At 46.2% G+C, this 22,331-nt stretch overlaps 1 protein-coding gene and 1 long non-coding RNA gene across 14 annotated transcripts in view; both read left to right on the top strand.

Annotated features, from left to right (window-relative positions):
- Nucleotides 1-4,511: 4,511 nt before the first annotated feature.
- LOC136045570 (uncharacterized) lies at nt 4,512-15,215 on the top strand. The gene is made up of 4 exons (XR_010621917.1): nt 4,512-4,653; nt 4,759-4,957; nt 11,898-12,018; nt 14,656-15,215. It is a non-coding gene; the product is annotated as an uncharacterized LOC136045570 (long non-coding RNA).
- Nucleotides 15,216-17,258: 2,043 nt separating this feature from the next.
- The window catches only part of PARD3 (par-3 family cell polarity regulator), a 425,974-nt gene continuing 420,901 nt past the window's right edge, over nt 17,259-22,331 (top strand). For all 13 annotated transcript variants that reach the window (XM_065731482.1, XM_065731480.1, XM_065731479.1 and 10 more), the window contains exon 1: nt 17,259-17,420. In XM_065731482.1, the coding sequence (XP_065587554.1) occupies nt 17,301-17,420 (120 nt within the window). In that variant the 5' untranslated portion in view covers nt 17,259-17,300. The remainder of the gene's footprint in view (nt 17,421-22,331) is intronic.

Genomic DNA, 22,331 nt, shown 5'->3' with positions numbered 1-22,331 from the left:
TTTCTTAAGTGAGATACAGCTTTATCTCCAGAGGCAGACTTCAGCTCTCAGAAACAAATGCAGAACTATTTAGAGGGCTGAATATGAAAACAACCCCCTGATTTCAGCCTTTGGGCCCTGGAGCAGAAGGTCACAGGGCTGATAGCCTGCATGGGATGTCTGCAGCCTTAGCTGTGGGGTTTGCATGCATAAATAATGCAGTGACAGTGACTGTGTCTCAGAGCTGTTTTCTACAGTATTCCCAGTGCTTTATGAATGCTAATCCAGATTCTTAATCAGGCTTCTCTGGTGGAGAAAATATAAGTCCTACAATGTAGAGTGTGGTGATGGTGGTGGATGGGCTGATTGGGAACAGCCATTAGCTGGTCCTTTTTAAGAATGTAAATATAAATATGATATGGAAACATGGAAATATGTAATATCACATTGGGCAAATGAGCATTTAATAGGATGCTGTGAGCTGGGGAAAAAATACATGTGGAGATTCACACTAAAAATACTTTCTTCTGTAGTTATTTCCCAGAACATCTGCTACTAGTTCTGAAGTTCCCATACTGAGCTAGATGGGCGTTGGTTCTTGACAAAGTAAAGCTGGTTTTATGTTCTTACACATATGGATTGATTTACTCTTGCCTGTTACAGCACTGCAAATTTCTAAATTGCTAATAAGGAAAATAAAAATAAAAAGGAGAGCAATCTCAGTGTGAGATTGGAGGACAACCAGCATCCAACATAAAAGTGCTATTGGAATATTAACAGAAAGAAGGGGGCGAGACAAGAAGGAATAAAGCTGTAGTTAGAGATGTTTACTGACTATTAAATGTTATTTTATTGCTAGTTGCACTTGAATCTAGTTGCCATTAAGCGTTATCTTATAGGCATTTTGATCAGGCTGAATGATGTCCTCAAGACATGTGACAAAGAAATGGGAAGACACAGTGCAAGCAGCGAGAGAGGAGCGGTGTCACCTCGGCTGTCAGGATGGTATCTGCACTCAGCACACATTCTGGTCTGAGCTCCACTTTCAGGCGCTCAGAATGAATTCGGTCAGCTGTGTTCTGACTGCAGCACAGATACTGAGGTGCTGCTGCTGAGAGAGCTGCGCCCTGAGCTAGTTCTGAACTGGTTTTGAATTGGAGACCTCAGAGGGGTTTCTGCAGATTTTTGGTGGAGAAAACATGCCAGTTGATAGCCACTGATGAAATGCAGAAATGCAGTAGATGAGAGAGATGTTCACTTTAGATGTGAGTTTTAAATATAGAAATATGAATAAATGTGAGCACATATCTTTTCTGTAGGATTTACTTACTGTAGTCTTGCAGGTCTGCATTACTTAATAAATGTAAGGTATGAATTAATATTATGGCTTGCTAATAATCATAATGACCAGTGTTTCAGAAGTTTATGTGTACTGTTTATCTCCTCAGGTAGGAAAAGGGGAAGAGGGCAGAACTTACCTGCAAAGATCTCACCCAACATCTATTTCAGAGCAATGCAGCGGTGTTGTTTCCTCAGTGCTGCTGTACTGGGAAGCTCACTGCTGGAAGGGGTTAGCTGCAGTCACCTGGACGGTGCTTTGCTGCATGCTGCTCACAGCCTGCTGTAGGGTGGCAATGGGCAGAGCTGCCCAGAACCGCTCTGGGCAGATATCCTAGCAGGTTGCTCTTCCCATCAACTTCGGTGTTCACAGCCCTGAGCAGCAAAGGTGGTGAGACGCTCCCCAGTCACAAAGGGAAAAGGCAATTCAGAGAACAACCTCAAGATGAGGGTGATATAAGACTGATACTTATGCTGCTTTTCCAATCTGAACTGTGCTCCCTGGTTCTGCTACGCCCAGCAAACCGACCCACTGCTGTGCTTTGAAAAAAGCGTTGTTACAAGTCAAGGCAGGTTAGTTTAGGCAACACGTGCTTTAAGAAGTCATTGCCTTCAGACGCCTGTGCACACACCTACTTCTTTGTCCGTAGATAACTATATGTACATTAGGTTATTCTGGATCCTAATTATGCCATAAATGTGATATATTTGAATGAATTATGCACATATCATGTGTAGAAATGGGATTATTTAAAGCAAAAATTTTAAAAGCAGACCTGAGAGAGGCTGGTTTCACTGATAGCTTATTTCTACAGCTCCTTTCATCCACCTGCTGCATCGTATTGTACTGCCTACTGGGGCAGGAGCTCCTGCAGCCTGTGAGCTGTGGGGCTCAGCTCTGTCAGGGCCCACAGGCACTGATGTCTATGGAGCTGGAAGCAGCCCTGGTATGAATGAATGGGCAGAGAGGTGGAGGACCTCATAGATGTCCCTGTCCTGTGTGCTACCAGGCTTGAGACCTCAGCCACCTCTTCCTATATCTGCTGCCCTGGCAGCCCCCCAGGTCAGAGATCTCGTGTTCTGCAAATTAGGCACGCTGCTCAGATGACTGCTATCACCTTGTGGAGCAGGTTATCGTGTTCTTACTGAAAATAGAAATATTATATTTCCTATAATTCACACACTAAAAAGGAGACATTCTTCAGTATAATAGGTTAAATGCGAAAGCAGTGACTCTAGGGTTTACATTTACAGGCCTTCACAAACAGCTTGACCCTGGCAGTGATTCTCACTGTGACTCTGAGTGCTGCTCACACATCAACCCTCGATGGAAGGGTTCTTCCTTGTGTTTAACTGCAGTGATGGTGCAAGAATTAGTTGATTTTTCTTTCTTTGTTTGTTTTTTGCTGGGAGCTCTAAAAATGTGGGACAGTCACTGCTCTTGATCATCTTCCATAGCTGATATCTCATCTTGTCAGTTCATCACTGGTGGACCTTCTTCAGAAGGGAATGGGGCACACAAAACCCCACGGGGCTTGTTTTCCTGCCTTAGCCCTCCTTGGTGCATTGAGAAGGCTCTGTTGAGGCTCTGGCTGTGAGTGTTTGGGTGCAGTTTGGAAGCAGGGCCCACAGCCCCCTGCTGCCGCCATGCTGAGGAGGTGCTGCAAGCGGCTGCTCCTCCGCCCTGGGTTACACCTGCCTGCTCTGCAGCTCCATTTCCTCAGCTCCTGTTTTGTTAACATGGCAACTCATCAGTGGAGGCTATTAAGAAATTATGGCTCCTCTGGTGGCACTCAGGCAGCAGCTGTATCAGTGAGAGCTGCTTCTACTTATTAAAAAAAAAAAAAAAAAAAAAAAAAAAGAAACCCACAGAGAGGAATGCATCAGAGAAGAAAATCTTCCATGCCAGCAAATGGGATCCTTCCAAATAGGCATTTTTCAAACTTCTTTAAAATGAGGCTGCTCACCCAATATCTGAAGGTGTGGCTCATTCTGAACTGCCTCTTCCTTGGACATGATTAGCCCTGGGGAAAACCTTGCTCAGGTGTTCATCTATACTTTCCTACCTGTCTAAAGAGGGCTGTCAGAAAGAAGGGGGCACTTCTTAGCAGGATTTGTTTTACTAGGACGGGGAGAGATGGTTTCAAACTAAAAGAGGGGAGATTTAGGCTGGATATAAGGAAATAGTTTTTCACACTTGTGATGAGGCACTGGCGCAGGTTGCCCTGTGAGGCAGTCTTCCATCCCTGGAGACACTCAAGGTCAGGCTGGAGGGAACTCTGAGCACCTGATCTAGTGTAGGTGTCCCTGTTCATTGCAGGGAGTTGGACCAGATGGCCTTTGAGGGCCCCTTCCAATTCAAACAAAAAGTTCTATGTTTCTATGAATAAAAGTTGAAGTCAGACTCATTTGTAGAGCAAGTGCAATAAGTGCACGTAATTTACAGAGGCTTTTAGTAGCTTTAAGTTTGTAGTCTATGGGCTCCTGCTATCTCTATGAGCAAACAAAAAGAAGCCTCTTGTCAGTACACCTCAAAGTTTTTCTGAAGGGTCAAAAGGTTCATTGGTGCTTTTGTAGGGGTCTACACACTGAAAAGGATCAAAACCACTGAACATATATCACCCTTAAAAAAGGTAAATGAGCTGTGAGTATCACACTATCAAACACAGATAAAAAGTACTCAAAACAGATGAAGCAGTTACAACTGCAAATTATTCCTTCTGTTATTAAGCTTGTGTGATTTTGTGATCATCGAATTACAGAATAGAAAGAAATGAGGAAAATGCCTGGGGACAAAGTACAGTTTTGGTGATAAGGGATTTGGGGATAATATAAAAAATGTCTGCATGCTCCCCTAAGTATAGGTTGCAAAAATAAAATATATTGCCTATTACATAGGTTTTGACAAAGTTAAAAGGACATGCACATAATTAACTGTCTTTAAGGCTCTCTTTAAGTGACAATAATGAGACCTGCTATTTTGTAGCTCTCCTTTTAAGTTGTATAAGCATGTCTGTACTTGAAAAATGTTAACAGTTTAGTTGACAGCCCTTGCTGGGGTTGGCCAACTGTTGGGAGCCGCAATCTGATATCCAGCTTGAGCGCTGAGGTAAATATTAACCACTCTTGGGCAGTCAATCAATACCACGTTTTGGGCTCCTTCTCTCTGTCATCAGCTGCCACAGGCCCGTTGCTCAGCCCTTCTCCCCCATCTCTAACAGCCGCCATCTGCCTGCGGCTCACCATGCAGAGCTTTCCTGCTGACCCAAAGTGTTCCCACAGAGCCCAGTACTGCACTGCACTGGGACATTCACCTTCCAGCCCCTTGTGAAAGAGGTGAACAGTTTTCTCTCAGAAAACAAGCCATCATTACTCCGTTTTATTTTTACAAGGCTGCAATACGGTTGCTTCAGCCTCTCTTTGTCCTCCTCCACTTTCCAGGTCCTCCCAGACCTCCCACACACCCCTTGGACCCCCGGCTGCCTGTCACCCCCTTGCTCAGCTCAGTGCCCGCTGCCCGCAGTGCCGGTGGGCGGCCGCAGCATTTCAACCTCCTCCAGCTGGAAAGTGTTGCCAGAGTGAATCACTTTGCTTTCTTATTACTGCAGTTCGAAGCAAGCCGAAACTTGTCATTTGCAAGGTAACTTTCATTTCGTTTCCCACATTGTTTCTTTGCCCTTGGCTTCCGGAGTTCGTTTTTTTTTTTCTTTTTTTTTTTTTCCTCCTCTTATACCATCTCTGCTGGGATCCGAAATGGAACGAGTGAAATAGTTGCTTTTCTTTTAGACTAACCCTACAGCTGTCTGAATTCAGCTTAGGAAATTTACTATTTGTGCAGTTATCTATATTTATGCTTTAAAAAATAAAATTGCTGGGCTCCCCTGGCTGACATGAACAGTCAAGTTCAGCACTGTGGGTTATTCCACCGTCTGATGAGAAACTGATGATGAAATCAGGTGTGTCTGTGGCACAGTCCTGTTTATTTATAATCAAAGCCTTGTTTCCATTAGTACAGGGCAGATCTGAAGCAGCAGCAGTTTCTCAGATCTGAATCCTTTTCCAGGCTCACGAAAGCCTATTTATGAGGCTTTTTCTCAGAGCTGTGTGTCCAGGTCCTCTCTGCATTTTGATGTCATTCTATTGCTTGTTCTCTCAGCTTCATGAACCTTCCATCCCTCCGTTAGGCTCATCAGACTTCAGAAAATAATACTGAGGAAATTAATGTTTTTATATAGGTATCTGTTTTGAGTGATGGTGTATGCACTGGAAGCCACTGGTCAAAGTGAAGTTAAAGTTCTACTTTGCATTCAATCTGCTTGCTTACGGGTGTCAATGTGGTCAGAAGGGAAATGGGAGCGGAAACTGGGATGTATGATAGAAACAGAGGAACCAAAATCTGTGTTCGTGTTGCTTTTGAGAGGCTTTGGCCAGAGAGGCAGTCATCAGGAAGAAGAAAACTGGTCTAATCATCAGGAAGAAGAAAACTGGTCTAATCAGCCTCAGGGATCTCTGTTGTTCTCAGGATTGCAGGACAGAAAGAAGATAGTTAAGATAATATATCAAGATTTTGGGCAGAGTGGTGTTCTGTGGTATGTTCTCAAAGAGACTGCGCTTTACCAGCTCTCTTTCACCATCAGGTGAGAAAACTGAAACGTTTCTGCAAAACAACTGATGAGAAAGGCTGAGCTGGTGGAAGTTGGAAACATGGCCAGGATTAGGAAGGAGCAGAGCTTTGGGCTCCCCAGGAACTGCTGCCCCAGGCAGGCAGGGCTGCTTGGGTGATCCTGGTAGGCTGTGTAATCCCCACAGCAGGTGTTCACATCTGCATGTGAGCGAGAGTTCAGTGATAGTGAGCCAAACCTACTGTAGTTTGGAGATAGAGCTGCTCCCAATGGATTCATTTATTTACACTGACATGTTGAATTGCTACTCAAGCTCACTTATAAATCAAAGGTGTTGGACTGAAGGCTTTGTCCTAAGCATACCTATACTTAAAATGAGCGCCAATGCTGTCTGCTATGATCAGTGAAACCAGCATTTCTGACGTGTTACATTTCACATGAGAAAAGCCTTGACCAAGAAACCCAAATAGAGCCAATGACTGGTTGCCATTTGTCTGTTGGAAGCTACACAGCACAGAAACAACACATTCTTCTTCTGCACTCCAATAAAGCCCATAGACTTGGATGAAAAATAGATGTATTGTATCTAATTAATTTATTTTAGGATTTAACTCAATTATTACAAAACTGTGGGACGAGCCAAGAAATAAATAGTTTAAAATAACTCTTGGGCCTCTGGCGTAGTAGGATAACACAATATACATTTTTCCTTTGTATCTCTGGAGTCCATAAATACTGAAGATGTATGTGTCTCCAAGGATGTACATCACAGCTGGTTCAGTGCTGAGTGCTTGTGTGGTGTTCCCCAGTATTAACCTCACAGCCTCCCTGCTTTGATGCATAAGAAATCTTGTTAGTTTGCACAGTTGCACCACCAAACATATATTGAACAATTTTGTATACAAGGAAAGACTGTTTCCACTGCAGAGGAGCAGCAAAATAATGCTGTTAATCCTTCTGCCTCTATAGCACTGTTCTGTGTAGACTTTGCCTAGTCATTTGGTGCTGCAAAACAGGTGCTGCAGATTATTAAAGCAAAACTCCCTCGTCAAGCCAGCAGCAGTGTTTTGCACTGAGTTAGCATAGGTATAAAGCAGTACACAAGTGAAATCTGGAGAAGCATCTTCCATGTCTGATAAGTCTGGCACCTCTCAGCACCACTCAAATTGCCTCCAGCCTCCCACGCTTTGAGGCTGTGCGTTACAATTCTGCTGTGGAAAAGCCTTCTGAGGTAGCTGCAGCAGCAGCAGGGTTTGTCCTTCAGTGCTGGTAGCCACCAGGTCAGACCCTGCTGGGTCACACCTGGCAGCCCCAGGGAGAGGCCTTGCTCCTGCTGTGCATTTGGTGTTTGGTTTCGTGCCCCTTCTGTGGGCACTGTGATTAAAGGGGAGCTTTGCTTTTTCTGAAGAAACTTGAGACCTAACGGCTGTGGTTCATTGTGGGAATAATTGCTGCTCAGCTCTGGTTGCAGGAAATATTTTGAGGGGAGAAAACTGACAAAGCAGAAAAAGGCTGCATTAGCAATGAACAGAAAGAGAAACATGGTAAGGATGAGAAGACTGAGAGGCAGGAGAAGGTCCTTAAGTGCTCTGAGCTGGCATCTCACAGGCCGCAGCTCAGTCTGCTTGTACTTGCTTCAGGGTTTCTTAGCAAGCAGCTGTGAGCAATTGGAGACATTGTGTATTGGAATATGCAAAGAGGGAATACAAAAGCAGAAAAAGGAAGGAATATCAGTATTATATAACTAATTCAAAAAAGGGGAATAGAGGAAAATAAGACCTGATGAAACAGAGCAATATGAAAAGTTGCAAAAAGTAATCGTATCCTAAAAGCTTGAGACATTAAAAAAGCCATGAAAGCATACTCGCTGTATCAGAAATAAAAATGTGAGAAGATGCTGTGAACACAAAGCTGTCCTGTAAAGCTGGGCAGCATGTATAAAACAGTTGTGTGATGAACCACAGCAATCCAAAGTTGCAGTCACAAGAGCAGCACACATTCTGGTAGTGGCTACATGCAGAACAGGGTACCTGGAAGTGAAGAAGGGAGAGATCCACTCATAGGAGCTGTTTCCTGTCTGAGAAAAATGTGGTTATGTGCATCTGGACAGAGATGGAGAGGATGAAATTTCTCACAGAAAATCTCTCTGTGTGAGGATGTATACGTACAGGGCTGGCGATGTGATGCTGGCAGAGCAGTGGGCCTTGAGGCAGGCACATTGCTCAATCCAGATGCTGTGCTCAGCTTTACAGGACCACATTGTATTCATAGCATCTTCTTGCATTTTTAATTCTGATACAGAGACGCCAAGCATTCAGCGTGGTTGTTTGTGACCTGAGGTCAGTAACCTGCAGCAGAGAGGTGGAGAGCAGCCCTGGATGCGGTAAACTCCACTCCAGTGCTGCTGTAGCTGTGACCACAGCAGCTGCATTTTGCAGCCATACAAACTGGAAAGCACAGACTAGGTCCACTTATCTGCTTGCTCACTTTAGACTTTGAAATTTATTACAAGTGCAAAAAGAAATATAAAGAAAATAGTAATTGTGCACTCTCACTTGTCAGTTGGGGTTGGGATTGGGTTCTGTAGGAAATCAGGCCTGGAATCTCTGGTAGCTTATTGGTAAATCTTGTGAGGAAGAAAACGCATTTGCAAAACCATGCTTCAAGTGAATCACTTCTATCTACTGTGTATTATCAGTTTAACAGGGTAATAAGAAATAGCTCTCCACTACAGAAAACATTTGTTTGACCCTGGTGCATTTTAATGATCCTGCAACAGCCCATCTGTAATTAAGCTCCCGTCAGCTTCCCTGGTTCCAGGTGAATCTGTGCGTTTGTGATTCTGGTGGTCAGGAAAGCAGTCAGCGTTTCATACCTGGAGAACGGTTATCACGTCTTGGGTTGTAATGCACACGCAAAGCAGCATCCCGTGTTTTACTTCCACTGTGTTTCTGGGTTAAATCATGTCCTGTGTGAGTGATTCACTGCTCTTGAATTCATCAGCTTGAGACATAATTTAAGCATATTTCACTAGTAAGTAGTACTATTTTCCAGAAGAGAAATCATAAATACTCCTGAGGTATATCTAATGCACATTTACCTCTGTGCAGTAATAGTTACTAAAAGTGGGGCACGCCAAAATCCTGGGGCAGATGCTGGGAGGGAGTGGTGAGGGCTGCATGGGAGGGCTGCACGGGGAGGGCCTGTGAAGCAGGAGAGGCCGTGGGGCTAATCCTGTCTGCCTGCCCCATCTGTGCGAGTTAAGCTGCTCTAAATTCTGCTTTGGAATCTGAACACACGGCCCTGTAGCAGCAGCACCTGTGCTCATGTGGGGTGCTCCGTGAGTCTGCAGCACTGGGGTGTGGAAATTCTCCTTTAAGCAAGCTGCTGGCTGTCCTGAGGGAGAGGGCTCTGTGCAGGGGAGGCTTTGCTGCCTGATGGGACGATGTGAGAGCTGAGCCAACACTTGTACATCTTGCTGTGGCTCTCAAGCTGTAATTGCTGTCCTTTTGGGGCGCTTCAGCAGCACGCTGTGCTCCATTCATACGAGGTCAACCAGAGATGGAAAAACCAAAGGTGATCTTGTGAGGTGGTGTCACTGCCACCACTTCCAGCTCCTCTGGCCTTTCACTTGCTGCCTTTAGATGTACTGCTGTGTCCCTGTTCTGTGTCCAAACAGCAGGCACTGTGTTGGGGAAGACAACTTGGTTGGGTTTGTGGATTTTAAAACTTTGTGGAACAATTTAAGCCGGTGGAATTTCTGCTGTAAAGAAATATAACCTTCTTTTGATGTAAAACACTGTGTGGAACATTAGAATACTTGCTCATATACTGCCATCTTTTCAGTCCCAAATAGAGTGAATTTTTGGCAGGATGCAAAGGTCTGTTATGTATTTTAGCTCATGGGGACTCTCCTATTTCAATTGATTCTTCTTTTTACTGATTTCAGCAGCTGCACATACGTTTAAGGAAGACAAGAGAAAGGGATGTGAGATGAAAGGAGAAGTGGAAATGGGTATGGAAAAGGGAATAAAACAGCAGGAGGAGGAGAAGAAAGGCTTTGAGGTTTGCTGAAGGAACATGGGAGAAGGCAGGGCACGCACAGACCATGTGTCCCCCTCTTGGGTTCTTTTTTTCCTATTGCATTTTCCCTGAGGAAACCAGGAATGATTTTGAAAGCTGTGTCCAGATTTCATCTGTCTGCTCTCAGGGCTCAGCAGCACCCGGCTCTGGTCCCAGCGCCCACAGGGAGGGTCCAGGAAGGTGACCATGTGTGCCCTGGTCCCGCTTCCCACGCGGTGCTGTGCACTCGCTGCCTGCCCTTGCTGCTGCTACAAACGGGCATTCTGCAGCTGCTGCAGGACTTTGCTCGGCTGCAAATATTTGCACAGGGGCAAGTTTGTGTTTTCAGCATGAGCAGCAGAAGCCATGTGTTTATCTCAGTGGGTAACAGGGCATGTGTTCCAAGAGCAAATTAATTCCTGTGCAAATCAGAGAGCTCTGCTGCTACATCAGCGCCCCACACAGCCCTCCCTGTTACAATCGATGTGAGGGGAAGGTAAGGAAAAGATGTGTTTCCCTTCATATGACCAATAATTGCCTGTAATCATCAAATTAATTTGTTACTGAGAGCTATGGCATGATCCTATTCCCTTTTGATCCAATGAGGATGAAAATAGATCAAGAAATTAACCAGGGATCCCTAAATAGGAACACCAGCTAAGAAATGCATTCTTAACACGTTCATAAACCACATGAATAATGTGTACAGTGGGATATATGTACTATCATGTTTTGATAGGCATTTTCACTGACATACCCTGTGGGTGTTCCTCTTCATGTCATAGGAAGGAATTTTTTCAGGAATGCTCATCAATAGATAAAACCTGATTGTGGCAAATAACTTGGCATTGCTTCTGCTCAGCAAATGGGTTCCTCTGTGCTGGTTCCAGCTTTGGCAAGTACTTGACAAACAGAGCCCAGTTCTGCAGTTCTGTTCTGATGGTGTTTATTCACTACTGGGGTAGGGTAGATAAGGCCCTCAGGCCTGATCCAGTGCCACTGAAGTGAGTGAAAGGCTCCGTAACGCTTTTTAGTCCCTGGAATCCTGCACTCTGAGTCTCCAAGTGTGTGGATCCATGCCAGAAACTGCATCAAGAACTGAAAAACTGGGAAAAAAAGCAAAGAGCAAGCTTCTGGACAGACAGAAAGAAGGGAAGAGGAATGAAAGAAGGCAATGAATTCTAAGCAGATGTTTCCAACTAGCTTTTGTAGATGATGACTGAAAATGTAAGAAACCTCTGACACTTATGGAGGCACCAAGTTTCTAAAGGCCTTATGACAAAATTAAAATCTTTTGTCTTTAGACCATCTATTCTGCAAGTAGCATGAAGTCCAGTCTTCTGTACATTAACTGCATTAGCTTCTTGTGAGTCCCCACATCCCCCAAGTCCTACCCTTATTAACAGATTTATTTTTACAGGTTGTAATGACTGGGTAACTGGAAAGTGGATAAAAACTGACTTCTAGTAATGAAATGCTTATATGATTGTTCTCAGTATTACAGGAACAGCCAGCAATGATCCCATTCCTTAGATTATCTGATATGCTGATGATTTGTGAAATGTTGAATTTCTCATTGAGAAATTCTGATGGCCAAATCTCCAGAGCTGCCCTTTGAAATTCACCAGGGATAAGGTTCCTTATCTATCAGAAGAAGATTCAGCCCAGTTTTATGCTCATCTCTTTTGTTCACACTCACTACGGCACCGTCCCTCCTCAGTTATTGTTCCCACAGCACTGCCTGAATGTGCAGGACAGCATTCTGTTTATTTTGTCGTTTCTTAGTTAACAAGCACTATATTTTGCAACTTGCATTACGATGTTACATTACATACACAAGTTCTACTGTAGCTTAGCTATGCATGTGTTTTCCTTCTTTTTCTGTTTTGCCCACAGATACTGAGTAGGTTTATTTCTTGTGGTATTGAGATCTTCAGAACTTTACCTCTGACCTGCGAATTTAACCCTGTTTGACCCATGCAGTACGTGCGGCGTGCATCATGGAAGTTGGGACTTGGTAAAGCATGTTTTCCTTGAAATAATTTGCAGTTCTGCTTATGGGTCTGCAGCACTCTCAGCATTGTACAATGCATCAAAGCATCTCCTGGCACTGCCCCTTCTGCACTCCAGACATCTCTGCTGTTTTACTCTTTCTATAGATCATATTATTTGCTTTCTACAGCTCTAACCACTCCAACTTCCTCCCCTGTGGATTACCTCCAAGAGTCCACACCGAGAATTGACTCAATATTCAAGCTCAGGCCTTCACAATGCTCAGCACACGGCCTCATACATCCTTAAAGAACACTCCAATCAGAACAGTCTGTGGAGAACTGAAAACCACAAGAGACTCGGTAGGAAAACTATTACAAACCCCTGAACACTATTCTTTTTCCTTTTTTTCCCCTGGAGCTGCATCAGGGAGGATCAGGTGGGGGTTCAGGAATGATTCTGTACCAGAGGGTGGTGGGCATGGATCAGGCTGCACAGGGCAGTGGACATGGCCCTGAGTGCTGGAGTTCAAGGAGTGTCTGGACAACACTCTGACATCAGGCTTGGATTTTGGGTGGTCAGGAAGTTGGACTTGTGATCGTTTGGGTCCCACTCTGACTCAAGATATTCTGAGGTTCTGTGTTTCTTTGATAAGACCAATCCAGAATAAAAAGCAGTAGGCTCACCTATTCTGCCCCTACCCACTGATTAGCTGCCTGAAACTTCTTGAGGCTCAGGTTGGAGCCCCCAGAAAGGTGAACAGTCTTGTGGCTTTTCCTTCAAATGGAATTCTTTGCTACAATATCTTCCGTTTGTTATTACCACCAAGGAAATAGTTCTTGTCTTTCCAAACTTTGTGTGTCAGAGCCTCCTAAGTCTGACATTAATACTTGTGTGATTCTGTAATTACTTTTTAATGTTTCAAAGACTGTCCATTCCCTGGATCCCAGCCTCTTTTGAGAAGCTGTAGAAAATAATTCTTAATTCGACCTCATTTATTTTCCAGGCCAGAGCTAGCCACAATTACTTAATAAGCCTTAATGGTTGTCTCATTCATAAAACTAGATTCTAGGAACCATTGTTTTGCTACTCTGTGAAAGTACTGGAAGTAGATACCAAAACCCGTGAAATATAATGACAAAGTAGTTGACTCATTGCTGTAGTTACAAAGTTATCCGGAGGAAGATCTCTAATAGTCACATGTGTGCTTGATTTGGTCTGAGCGGAGACCCAGAGTAAAGTGTAAATAATTTAGAACATTAAAAACCAGATATGGTATAGAAAACGTTTAATGTAAGGTTTCATCTAATAATTGAGTAGGAGAGTTAAGTTACTTCAGGATCCTAAATCATCAAAACCTCATAGTAGCCCCTAAGTCATTTTTGACAATGACACTTTGAACTCACATGAGGTGCTGCAGGTTTATTTATTTGTTTATTTATTTTGGTTAGTTGTTTTTGTGTTTAAGCATCTCCCCCTTCCCACCCCCCTCCTTTATATATATATATATATATATAAATTTGACTTCTACACAAACTAGACAACTATTTTTATGCTTTAATTCTTTGAGGAATGCTATAGCTCTTTGGTTTGATACCGGTCTTTCCACGGTTCTGAACAAACTCTGCTTGGCTTAAGGAAATATCTGTACTTAACTGCATGAACTTCAAACACACTGTGAGCTAAGTCAGTGTTTTCCTGTCAAATCACATCATGGAGAGACTGCTAAATCTAAACATACGCAAAATAAGTCCATAACAATTCCTCAACACAGTTTATAATTGGACAATAGACTGTGATGTAGTTCTGGAAATCAGTGACATTCCACTGCCTGAAGAGCTTTAACATTCAGGTAGAACCTACCCATGGTAATCACTGGCTGCAAGATTCTCACTCCTTGCACGTTTGTGGGTTATACTCCAAAGATTGCAATCCAGTGGCAGCTTTAAACAGAACTTGAATATTAATCATCGGTAATCATAAGCTCTGGTTGTCTCCATCCCCTGCTCCATCAACTTCCTTCTGCCAGACAAATAATTGCCTCTCGGTGGAAGTCTTCCAACAACGTCCTGGTTAGAAAATGGATTGTCAGGTTGTAGGGTATATGAGCTCAACATCCAGAGCTATATATATCCACCACCCATATTTCATCATGATGCCCTCTCATTAAGTACACGGAAAGTATTTGTAGTTTTTGTAAACCAGCAACTCTTGCCAATTTTTCTCCTGATTAGTATAATCCTTTTCTCATAATCTCTAATAATGTTTTATAGTTCACTTATCTTACATAATTAGCCCTTGGAAACTCTCACAGACTTGTTATTTTGTTTGGTAAAGCTGCTTCTTCCTTGTAGACACCAACAAACACTAAACTTAGAAAACTGTATGTGAATGTTTTCAAAATTATGTGCCTATGATGTATATGTGTGTGTATCCAGTGAGAAAGAAATCCAGATCTCCAAGGCCCTCACTCTCATTGGTGCTATCACTATTCATGCCATAGTCCTATCATTCCAAATCACATTCCAGGATGAACTCATTTTCTTTCTACTTCACTACTGTATTTTCCCATTTTAAACATTGAATAGAACAACTGTTAATATTTATGTCTAAGCTGTTTTATGCTTTTTATTTTATTTTATTTTGTTTTGTTTTTCTCCAGGAGACTGTTAGAACAGCTGAGAAACTGCCAGGAAACTTGCTAAAGAGTGAGAATTAGATCACAGGAAAGCATGAGAAACCTGTAGCAGTGTGTGAGCAGGGAAAGAATTACTGCTGACCAGCAACTCTTTCAATTTAATAATAAATTTTACAGTGGTGTGGTAAGGTCCCTGATATGCAGCCTTGTGCTTCAGTGGATACATGCAAATGACTGCTGAAAGATAACACTAAGCATTGCTGAGCCTATGTCATCATAAAATTTCTTGTTGAAGACAGTACTCTTTGGAACAGTCATTGTTGACTTCACAATTTTACAGCTGCTCCTGCAAGTTTCTCAGACACTGTCTATTAAATCAAGGATTTATAATAGCTTTATTTTCTCAGCAGTACTTATGATCACCTAGAAACTATGAAACCAGTAGGTTAATGGAAATACTCAGCATTTTCCAACACTAAATTCAATAGGCTATGGCCATGCAATCATGGAGCATGCCTGGTTGTCTCCGTCATGAGCTGGAAGCTGTTCACTTCACTGTCGTTTCCTTTTGCCTCTCTGGCCTCCTGCACACTGCCTTTCTGTTCCAGAAGTGAAACATTGGGGATAAGCTAAAGTATTGCAATATGTCATGTGTGCTTTCCTCCTGCTTTCAGAGACAGCCCTATTATCTTTCATGCAGCATTCAGATCCTCACCCAAGTTACTAGTTCAGGTAAAGCAGGAATGTAATGGAAATGAAACTGACATCTAAACAGAGCAGAATTATCTGTACACAGTGGGTGAGGTGTTTCATTGCTGTGTGACCAAAAATTTTCCAACACCACCACTAATGGAAACAATGCTACATATTTTGATGAAATTTGACTGGATATTTGAGGGATGAAACTACTATAAATGGATGTTTTCTTCACTTTGAAATGCCAATTAGAATGGAAAGGGCTAAGAATGCCATTCTCACGCTTCCGTTACCTTAATTGGGCAATAATTTCACCAACTTTTAAAGATATCATTATTTCTGCCCCTTAGCTGTGTTCCCATTAAACTGCAGATAGGTTTTTCTATTTGGATCCTGTGTGAAGTCCCTAAAGTTAGCAAAACCACTGCCTATGGGAGCAGGAGTGGGCAGCCCACCACTGAGGCTGCTGCTGGGTAGGAAGCAGTGGAGAGTATGGCTGAAGTGGCAGCAGGATGCTTGTGTTCTGTGCTGTGAAGCTTACCGACACTTCATTTCATGTCTGAGGGACCATGAAATGGGGGTGGGTAGGGGGAGAAGCACTTCCCCTGCCTTCGTGTCCTTCAAACTCTACCTTTGCTCTGCAGTTAATTTGAATTTCACTATTTATACTCAAAAGAAACATTCTGTCAGGCCACCCTGAGTGCTCAGTGAACTGTGCAGCTCCACTGTCTTCAGTGAGATCCATGGAAAAATGTGAGTGATATTTGCAAAATGTTTTGACATCTGATGGCTCAGGGCAGTAAATTGCTCAGTGATTTCATCGATGCTCATGTATTGATCATAGAATTGTTTGAGTTGGAAGAGACCCTTAAAGGTCATCTGGTCCAACTCCCTCGCAGTGAACAGGGACACCTACAGCTCCGTTAGCTGCTCAGAACCCCATCCAGCTTGACCTTGAATGTCTTGGGGGAACAGGCATCTACCACCTCTCTGTGCAACCTGTGGCAGTGCCTCACACCTTTATTGTAAAAAAAACCCAACTATATCTAATCTAAATCTCCCCTCTTTTAGCTTGAAACCATTTCCCCTTGCCCTGTCTCAACAGACCCTGCTAAAGAGCATAACCCCATCTTTCTTACAGCCCCTCTGTAGACTCTGGAAGGCCGCTATTGGGTCTCCCTGGAGCCTTCTCCATGCTGCACAGCCCCAGCTCCAGTAGAATCAGCCTGTTGATGCATTTGTGTTCTACTGTTGCTCCGTGCCAGTTCTGTCGTGCAAAAAGAAACACAGAGAACTGTGAAGACCACCTGGTTTTGTGGGGAGTCTTTCCACAGAAGTCAGGTGGAAAAGTGCAAAAACTGCTTCCAGGCTCTCTGTGGTTTTATCCTTCACATCAGTGGCGGATGAGCAGCAGGCGACGTCCTGCGGAGGAACGGCCGGCTGTGCCCACTCCTCTCAGCGGACCAAGTGGCGCCGAGGGCACAGCTCCTGCACGGTTCTCGGCGCCGCTTCGAGCCAGGGCTCGCGGCCAGCACCACAGCGGCCGGCCCGTTCGGGATCAGCCCCGCCGCCATCGGCCGCCCCGAGCGCCCCGCGGGGCCGTCCGGCTGCGCCCGCCCCGCTGCAATGCCCCGCGCCTCCGGAGCGGGGAGGCAGCGCCGCGCCCCGCCCGCCGCCCTGCGCGCCGGGGCAGGCGCCGAGCAGGTGGCCGCAGGCAGCGGGCAGCTCCGCGGCATGTGAGCGGCCCCGGCCTGCCGCGCTCCCCCAGCCAGGCAGCGAGCGGCCCCGGCCTGCCCTAACCCCTGCAGCGGGGGCGCCCGCAGCGTCAGACCGGCGGCGGCGGCCGGGGGCTGAGCGCCGCGCCCCGCCGGGGGGAGGCCGTGGCGGAGGGCGGAGAGGAGGAGGAGGAGGAGGAGGAGGAGGAAGGCTGAGCGGGGCCGGAGGGACGCGGGAGCCCCCCCCGGCCGCGCAGGATGAAAGTCACCGTGTGCTTCGGGAGGACGCGGGTGGTCGTGCCCTGCGGGGACGGCAACATGAAAGTTTTCAGCCTCATCCAGCAAGCGGTGACCCGCTACAAGAAGGCGATCGCCAAGGTGAGGGGCGCGGGGAGCGGCGCCCGCGATCAATATGGCGCTTCCCGGAGCGGGGAGGGGAGCGAGGGGGAAAGTCCGGGCTGCCCCGCTCGGGGCGGCGGTGGCCGTGGGGCCCTCGGCCGGACGGTGGCGGTCCCCTCCTCTTCCCGGAGCTGCGCTCGGAGCGGCCGCGGGGAGCCGGGGGGGGTTTGTTGTTGGTGGTGGTGGTGGCGGCGGGCGCAGAGCGCGGCTCCCCGCGGGCTCCTGGCGGCCTCGGCCCTTTGTTCGCCGGTGCCCGGCGGCGGGGCGGCCGACCCCGGGAGCGCCGTTGCCGCAGGGCGAGGCGGGAGGCTCGGCTCGGCCCGGCCGGGGAGGGGCGCGGGGGCCGGCGGTGCCCCGGGGCGGGCGGCGGGGCCGAGAGCCGCTGGAAATCCAGCCGCAGGCTTCCCGGCCCTCCAGGCCCGGCGGGGAAGCGGTGCGGGGGCAGCCCGCGGCGGGGACGAGCTCTTCCCCCTCACCCCGGCCCCGCTCCGGCCGTGGATCCGGGCAGCTCCGCACGGCTCCGGCGGAGCGCGGGGAGCCCTGAGCCTGGCCTGAGGCGGGGCCGAGCCCGAACGCTGCCCGGGCCGGCCTCCCTCGGCCCCACGTTAAAATCTCGGCTGTGGGTGTGCGGCGGTTACACGCTCGGTTTCCCTGCTGCGGATTTGTTGGAAGCGCTCTTTTGCGTCTCTCGGTTCTTTTTCTTGTACTTTCGACTCGTCGCCGCGAAGTTCTTCATCAGCCGTTGGCTGGGACAATACCGAAGTTGCACTTTCGGAGCTGAAGTGCCATCCCTTCCCTTTCTCTCTGGTTCGTTGAAACACTGTGTTCGGCTTTTCCGAGCCACTCAGACGGTCCTTACTCCCCCATATCTGGGAGTTTAATGTTGGCAAACACCGATCTGAAAGCTCTGAAGCTGCAGCTCCGCTGGGAGAGCGCTGTGGGCAGAAGTGGTGGGTGCGAAGAATCCCCAGGAGGTGTCCGAGATCCGTGCTCCCAGAGGGAGCTGTGAGTGCCGCAGGGAGGGAGGGCACTGGGGTGTCATCGCCTCCCCGCTCTGTTCCTGATGGTCCTGGTTGGGAAGAAAAAAAAGCAGAAAACACTCGCTACACTTTTGTTATTCTTCTTGCAACAGTTGCAACTCTGGCTAGGAAAAGAAAAAGGGACTGGCTGGGATGGGGCCATTCAGTCGCTGGCTGCACTCTGCAGGCACTGTGTGTGCCCACTTGCTGTGGGTACAGTGTAGTGGCCCAACATACGTCCCGGGAGAGCATCTGCGGCTTGATTGGGCCGTTCATGTGAAAGCATTTGCAGAGTTTGTCCTTCAGTGCTACAGCACTGGCAAATATCAAGCATTGTGATGTCTGAGATTTGTAGATAGTCATGGCCTGGCCCCTGCTCCAGCTCCCTGTCCTGGTTTACATGGGGTGGTGCTGCAGGTATTAGCAGTTATACAGCGGTTACGCCGTGTGCCAGGGGTATGGGCTGGAGTAGCCGTAATTACTGAGATTGTTTCTATTATATGGAAATAATGTGGTTGAAAACCTAGCAGCAGCGTCCACGGGCTTTCCTGCGGGTGCTTTTTGCAGTCAGTGTCGCGCTTTGTGTTTAACTTGACATCATGAAGCTTTTCCTCAGAGCCTCCCATAAGTGCATGGGTAACATAGTAAATGTATGGTTCCAGAGGCCGGGCTTGGTGGGTTACTGTCTCCTTCCAGCAGTTAGATGGTTGCTTTCAGTGCTGGTGTAGTGTTAATATAGCCTGGAAGAAACTCTCCCCTCTGGACTGAGATGTAGAGAAGACGAAGCAATTGCTGCACTGAGAGGTGAAGGTGTGTGTGATGATGGGGCCTGGCAGCTGGCCCCATGCTGACACTGAGATCTGCTGTACTGCTGTGGAAAATGCCTTTGTGGTGGAGCAGCTTTCAGAATAGTTTAATGAAATGTATGATTTTCATGCTGACTGGAAAGCAGCGTTCCTTGTCCCACCCAAAGAGCACGGCTGCTGCTGGCCTCGGCCCGGGCTTTCTGAACTCTGTTACTGAGGCCGTGTGCTGGAAGTGAGGAGGTCACATAGGCAGGTAATGGAGGCTGTAGTGAGGCTCTCCTCTGTGTGAAATGTTTAAAAGCACATGGCTGACACACCTATTTTCTGCACTCTCTCGTGGATGCTGCTGTCTGATTGGGGTTCATACACCTCAAAGAAGTTCAGTGTGGATTAGCACAGCTGTCGGTACTAAATCTTTATGTGTGGAATGACTTCCTAACATGGTGGGCTACGTGTGGAGTGCTCTGTGTCCAGGAAATCTCTGTGATCCCTTGCCTTTGTTCCAAAGGGAGCTCTGTGTCTGAAATGTGATCCATTTCTCTTCAAGTTGTATTTGTGGAGAAAGATGAAGTGAATTGAGAGACGTTTGAGAGGTCCACCTGTCCGGGTGCTTTGACGTGGTGTGTGACACAGCGTCTGCAGCAAGCATTCCATGAACTTGCTTTGTTCAGGTGGTGGCCAGCCTGAGAGGAGCTCGGGGCTTGGTGGCTTCCATGTCTGTGCCATTCTGGTTGTGGTTCCTGGGCAGTTCATTTGGTGATCAAATGGTGCTGCAGAGGAGCTGTGGGGGTCCTTGGGGGGAAGGGAGGTCAACCAGCCGAGTTGTGTTAGCATTGATGGGAAGAGAAGATGGGCTGCTCTACCTGGGAATGGGCAGATGGGCATTTGGTTTGAAATGTTTTAAATAAGTGATTGCTTATGACCTAATGTGAAAGTGTGGAAAATACCAATTAAAATAATGTAAAGTTGGATGTGTCAATTCACCTCTTATCAAAAAGAAATAAATGTGTGTCCTCTAGCTTTGCATTAATCTTATTGGAGTCAGAGATGTTTCAAATATTTCTTTTTGATTCTAGTATTTGTTTATTGGTAACTTTCTACTGTCATGATCTTTGTGAGATACCACGGGTGTTCTACTTTTCGTCTTCTTTTTCTTGCACATATCAACAGGGAAGCTTAGGGAACTGGGAGGTGTTGTGTTCTGTGCTTTTTTTTTTCTTCTTTACCACGATGCCTGTGCGATGTGAGTGAGAGCAGTAACTATCAACACATATACAGAATTGTTTGGTCTTACACTCAGTCCCCACAGAGGCTGCTGGGGCTCTTAGTGGCCATAGATCCTGCTGTCCCATGGGCCATGATCTTGTCACAGTGTTTTTAGACTGCATATAACTCTGATCTTCTGGGAAAAATAAGGCAATGAATAGAAACTCCTCCTGAATCCACAGCATTTTAGGAGAATCCTTTCCCCTCTTCCACACCAGAACATTGTGGGAAATTAAATGTTAGAGGGATTGCAATATCGTATGGAACAATGCTTGAATTGTTGATTTAAAAACCACAGAACGTTAATATTTGTTAGAAGTAATTGCAGTCTGTTCCCTGATAGCATCTGAAGACCAGGACTCAAAACCGCTCAGTGCTGTAAGCAGAGGTAACCATGCCAGGTGCCACCCAGATCTTGAAGCCCTGGCTCACTGGTAGATGTGAAACTCATTAGCAGGGAAGCATGAGGGGAAAGGCTGTGTACTAAGGGAATGTGTGCTGAACTTTTTTTTTGTTGTTGTTCTTAATTTCTTTTTTTTTATTTTTCCCAGTGCCAGCTTGCACAGGAGTGTGCCAGCATGAAAATCCCCTGATTCTATGTGTGCTTTGCATGGGTGTTAACATTCTCTCTGCACGAGAGTGGCTGCTGGGTTTTGGCATGGACACAGCTGGTCCCCCAGGGTGCCTTTGGGGTACTCCTTTGCAGTCACAGTGAAGATGCTCATGGGCAGTGATGGCATAAGTAGCATAAAGGAGGCTTTATTTTCAATTTGTCTCTGCTGAGATGTGTCACAACCCTTTGGAAAGCTGCTGCAGGGTTCTGCAGGTTTGGGAGCTACTGCTGGGAATGCAAGTCTACCACTGGCATGTGGTGATGGAATTCCCTCATTTGTTGTAGAAATCTTACTTTTCCCCAGTTCTCTCTTTATAGCTTTGCTTTCCTGTAGCTGTGCCAAGCATGAGAGCTGGGCAGCATGAGAGTCCTTCAGGTCTGCAGGTAGTGTTAGTGGAGACATGCATGGTGTTACCTTTGTTTTGCTTATGTGAGCAATATGTATCTTAGCTGGTTGGGCTGCAACGTTGTTTTAAGATCGTATTGCATGGTTTGTCAATATTTAGCCATTACCAACCGATGGCAGCAGCACAGTGCGCTTTGTGGAACTGCAGCTTGTGGGCAACTCACTGCTGGGTGCTGAGCTCAGCTGCAGCGCTGAAGAAGGAATTGTGGAGGTCTGTGAAAGCATTCAGTATGCTCCATGAGTGGCTCTGGCCTGCAATTTGGGGTTGAGGAGTTGCCAGCCTTCCTTGTCTAGGGCAATAGCCTTGGCCAGTGGAAACCATCTGACTCTCATAGCTCTTTGCACTTCAGCTGTGGTTATGATGGTTGCAGATGTTTTAGCTGGGCTATAAAAGCACTGCTGGAAGCAGCACTTTCCCAGTAATATCAGGCTATGACATTTTGGTTGTGGCACACTCAGTCTGGTAAAATAAGATGAAGTAAACAGAGGAGAAGCATTACTGATATTGGTCGGACAGAATATGGCTCATGTAGCTTTAAAACCATTTCCTGGTTCTTCAAAGGAAAACAAACCTCTCCATCCAAATAGAAACTGGATGGATAAAACATGCAACAATGCCAAACTGATGCTTGTGTATATTGAAAATAAAGTGGAATTCTTCTGACATAAATCCAGAGTATGGCACAGATGTTCTCACTCAGAAATATTTTGTGAGCAGTAAGAAAATAAAAAGTGGAGGAAAAAAAGTATTAAAAATTCTGCAAGATGCATTAGAGCATC

Source organism: Cyrtonyx montezumae, unplaced genomic scaffold (assembly GCF_038088225.1).
Source record: "Cyrtonyx montezumae isolate F1298 unplaced genomic scaffold, pur_monq_1.0 scaffold_14, whole genome shotgun sequence".
NCBI classification, from domain to species: Eukaryota; Metazoa; Chordata; class Aves; order Galliformes; family Odontophoridae; genus Cyrtonyx; species Cyrtonyx montezumae.
This window is presented reverse-complemented; position numbering and strand designations above follow the sequence as displayed.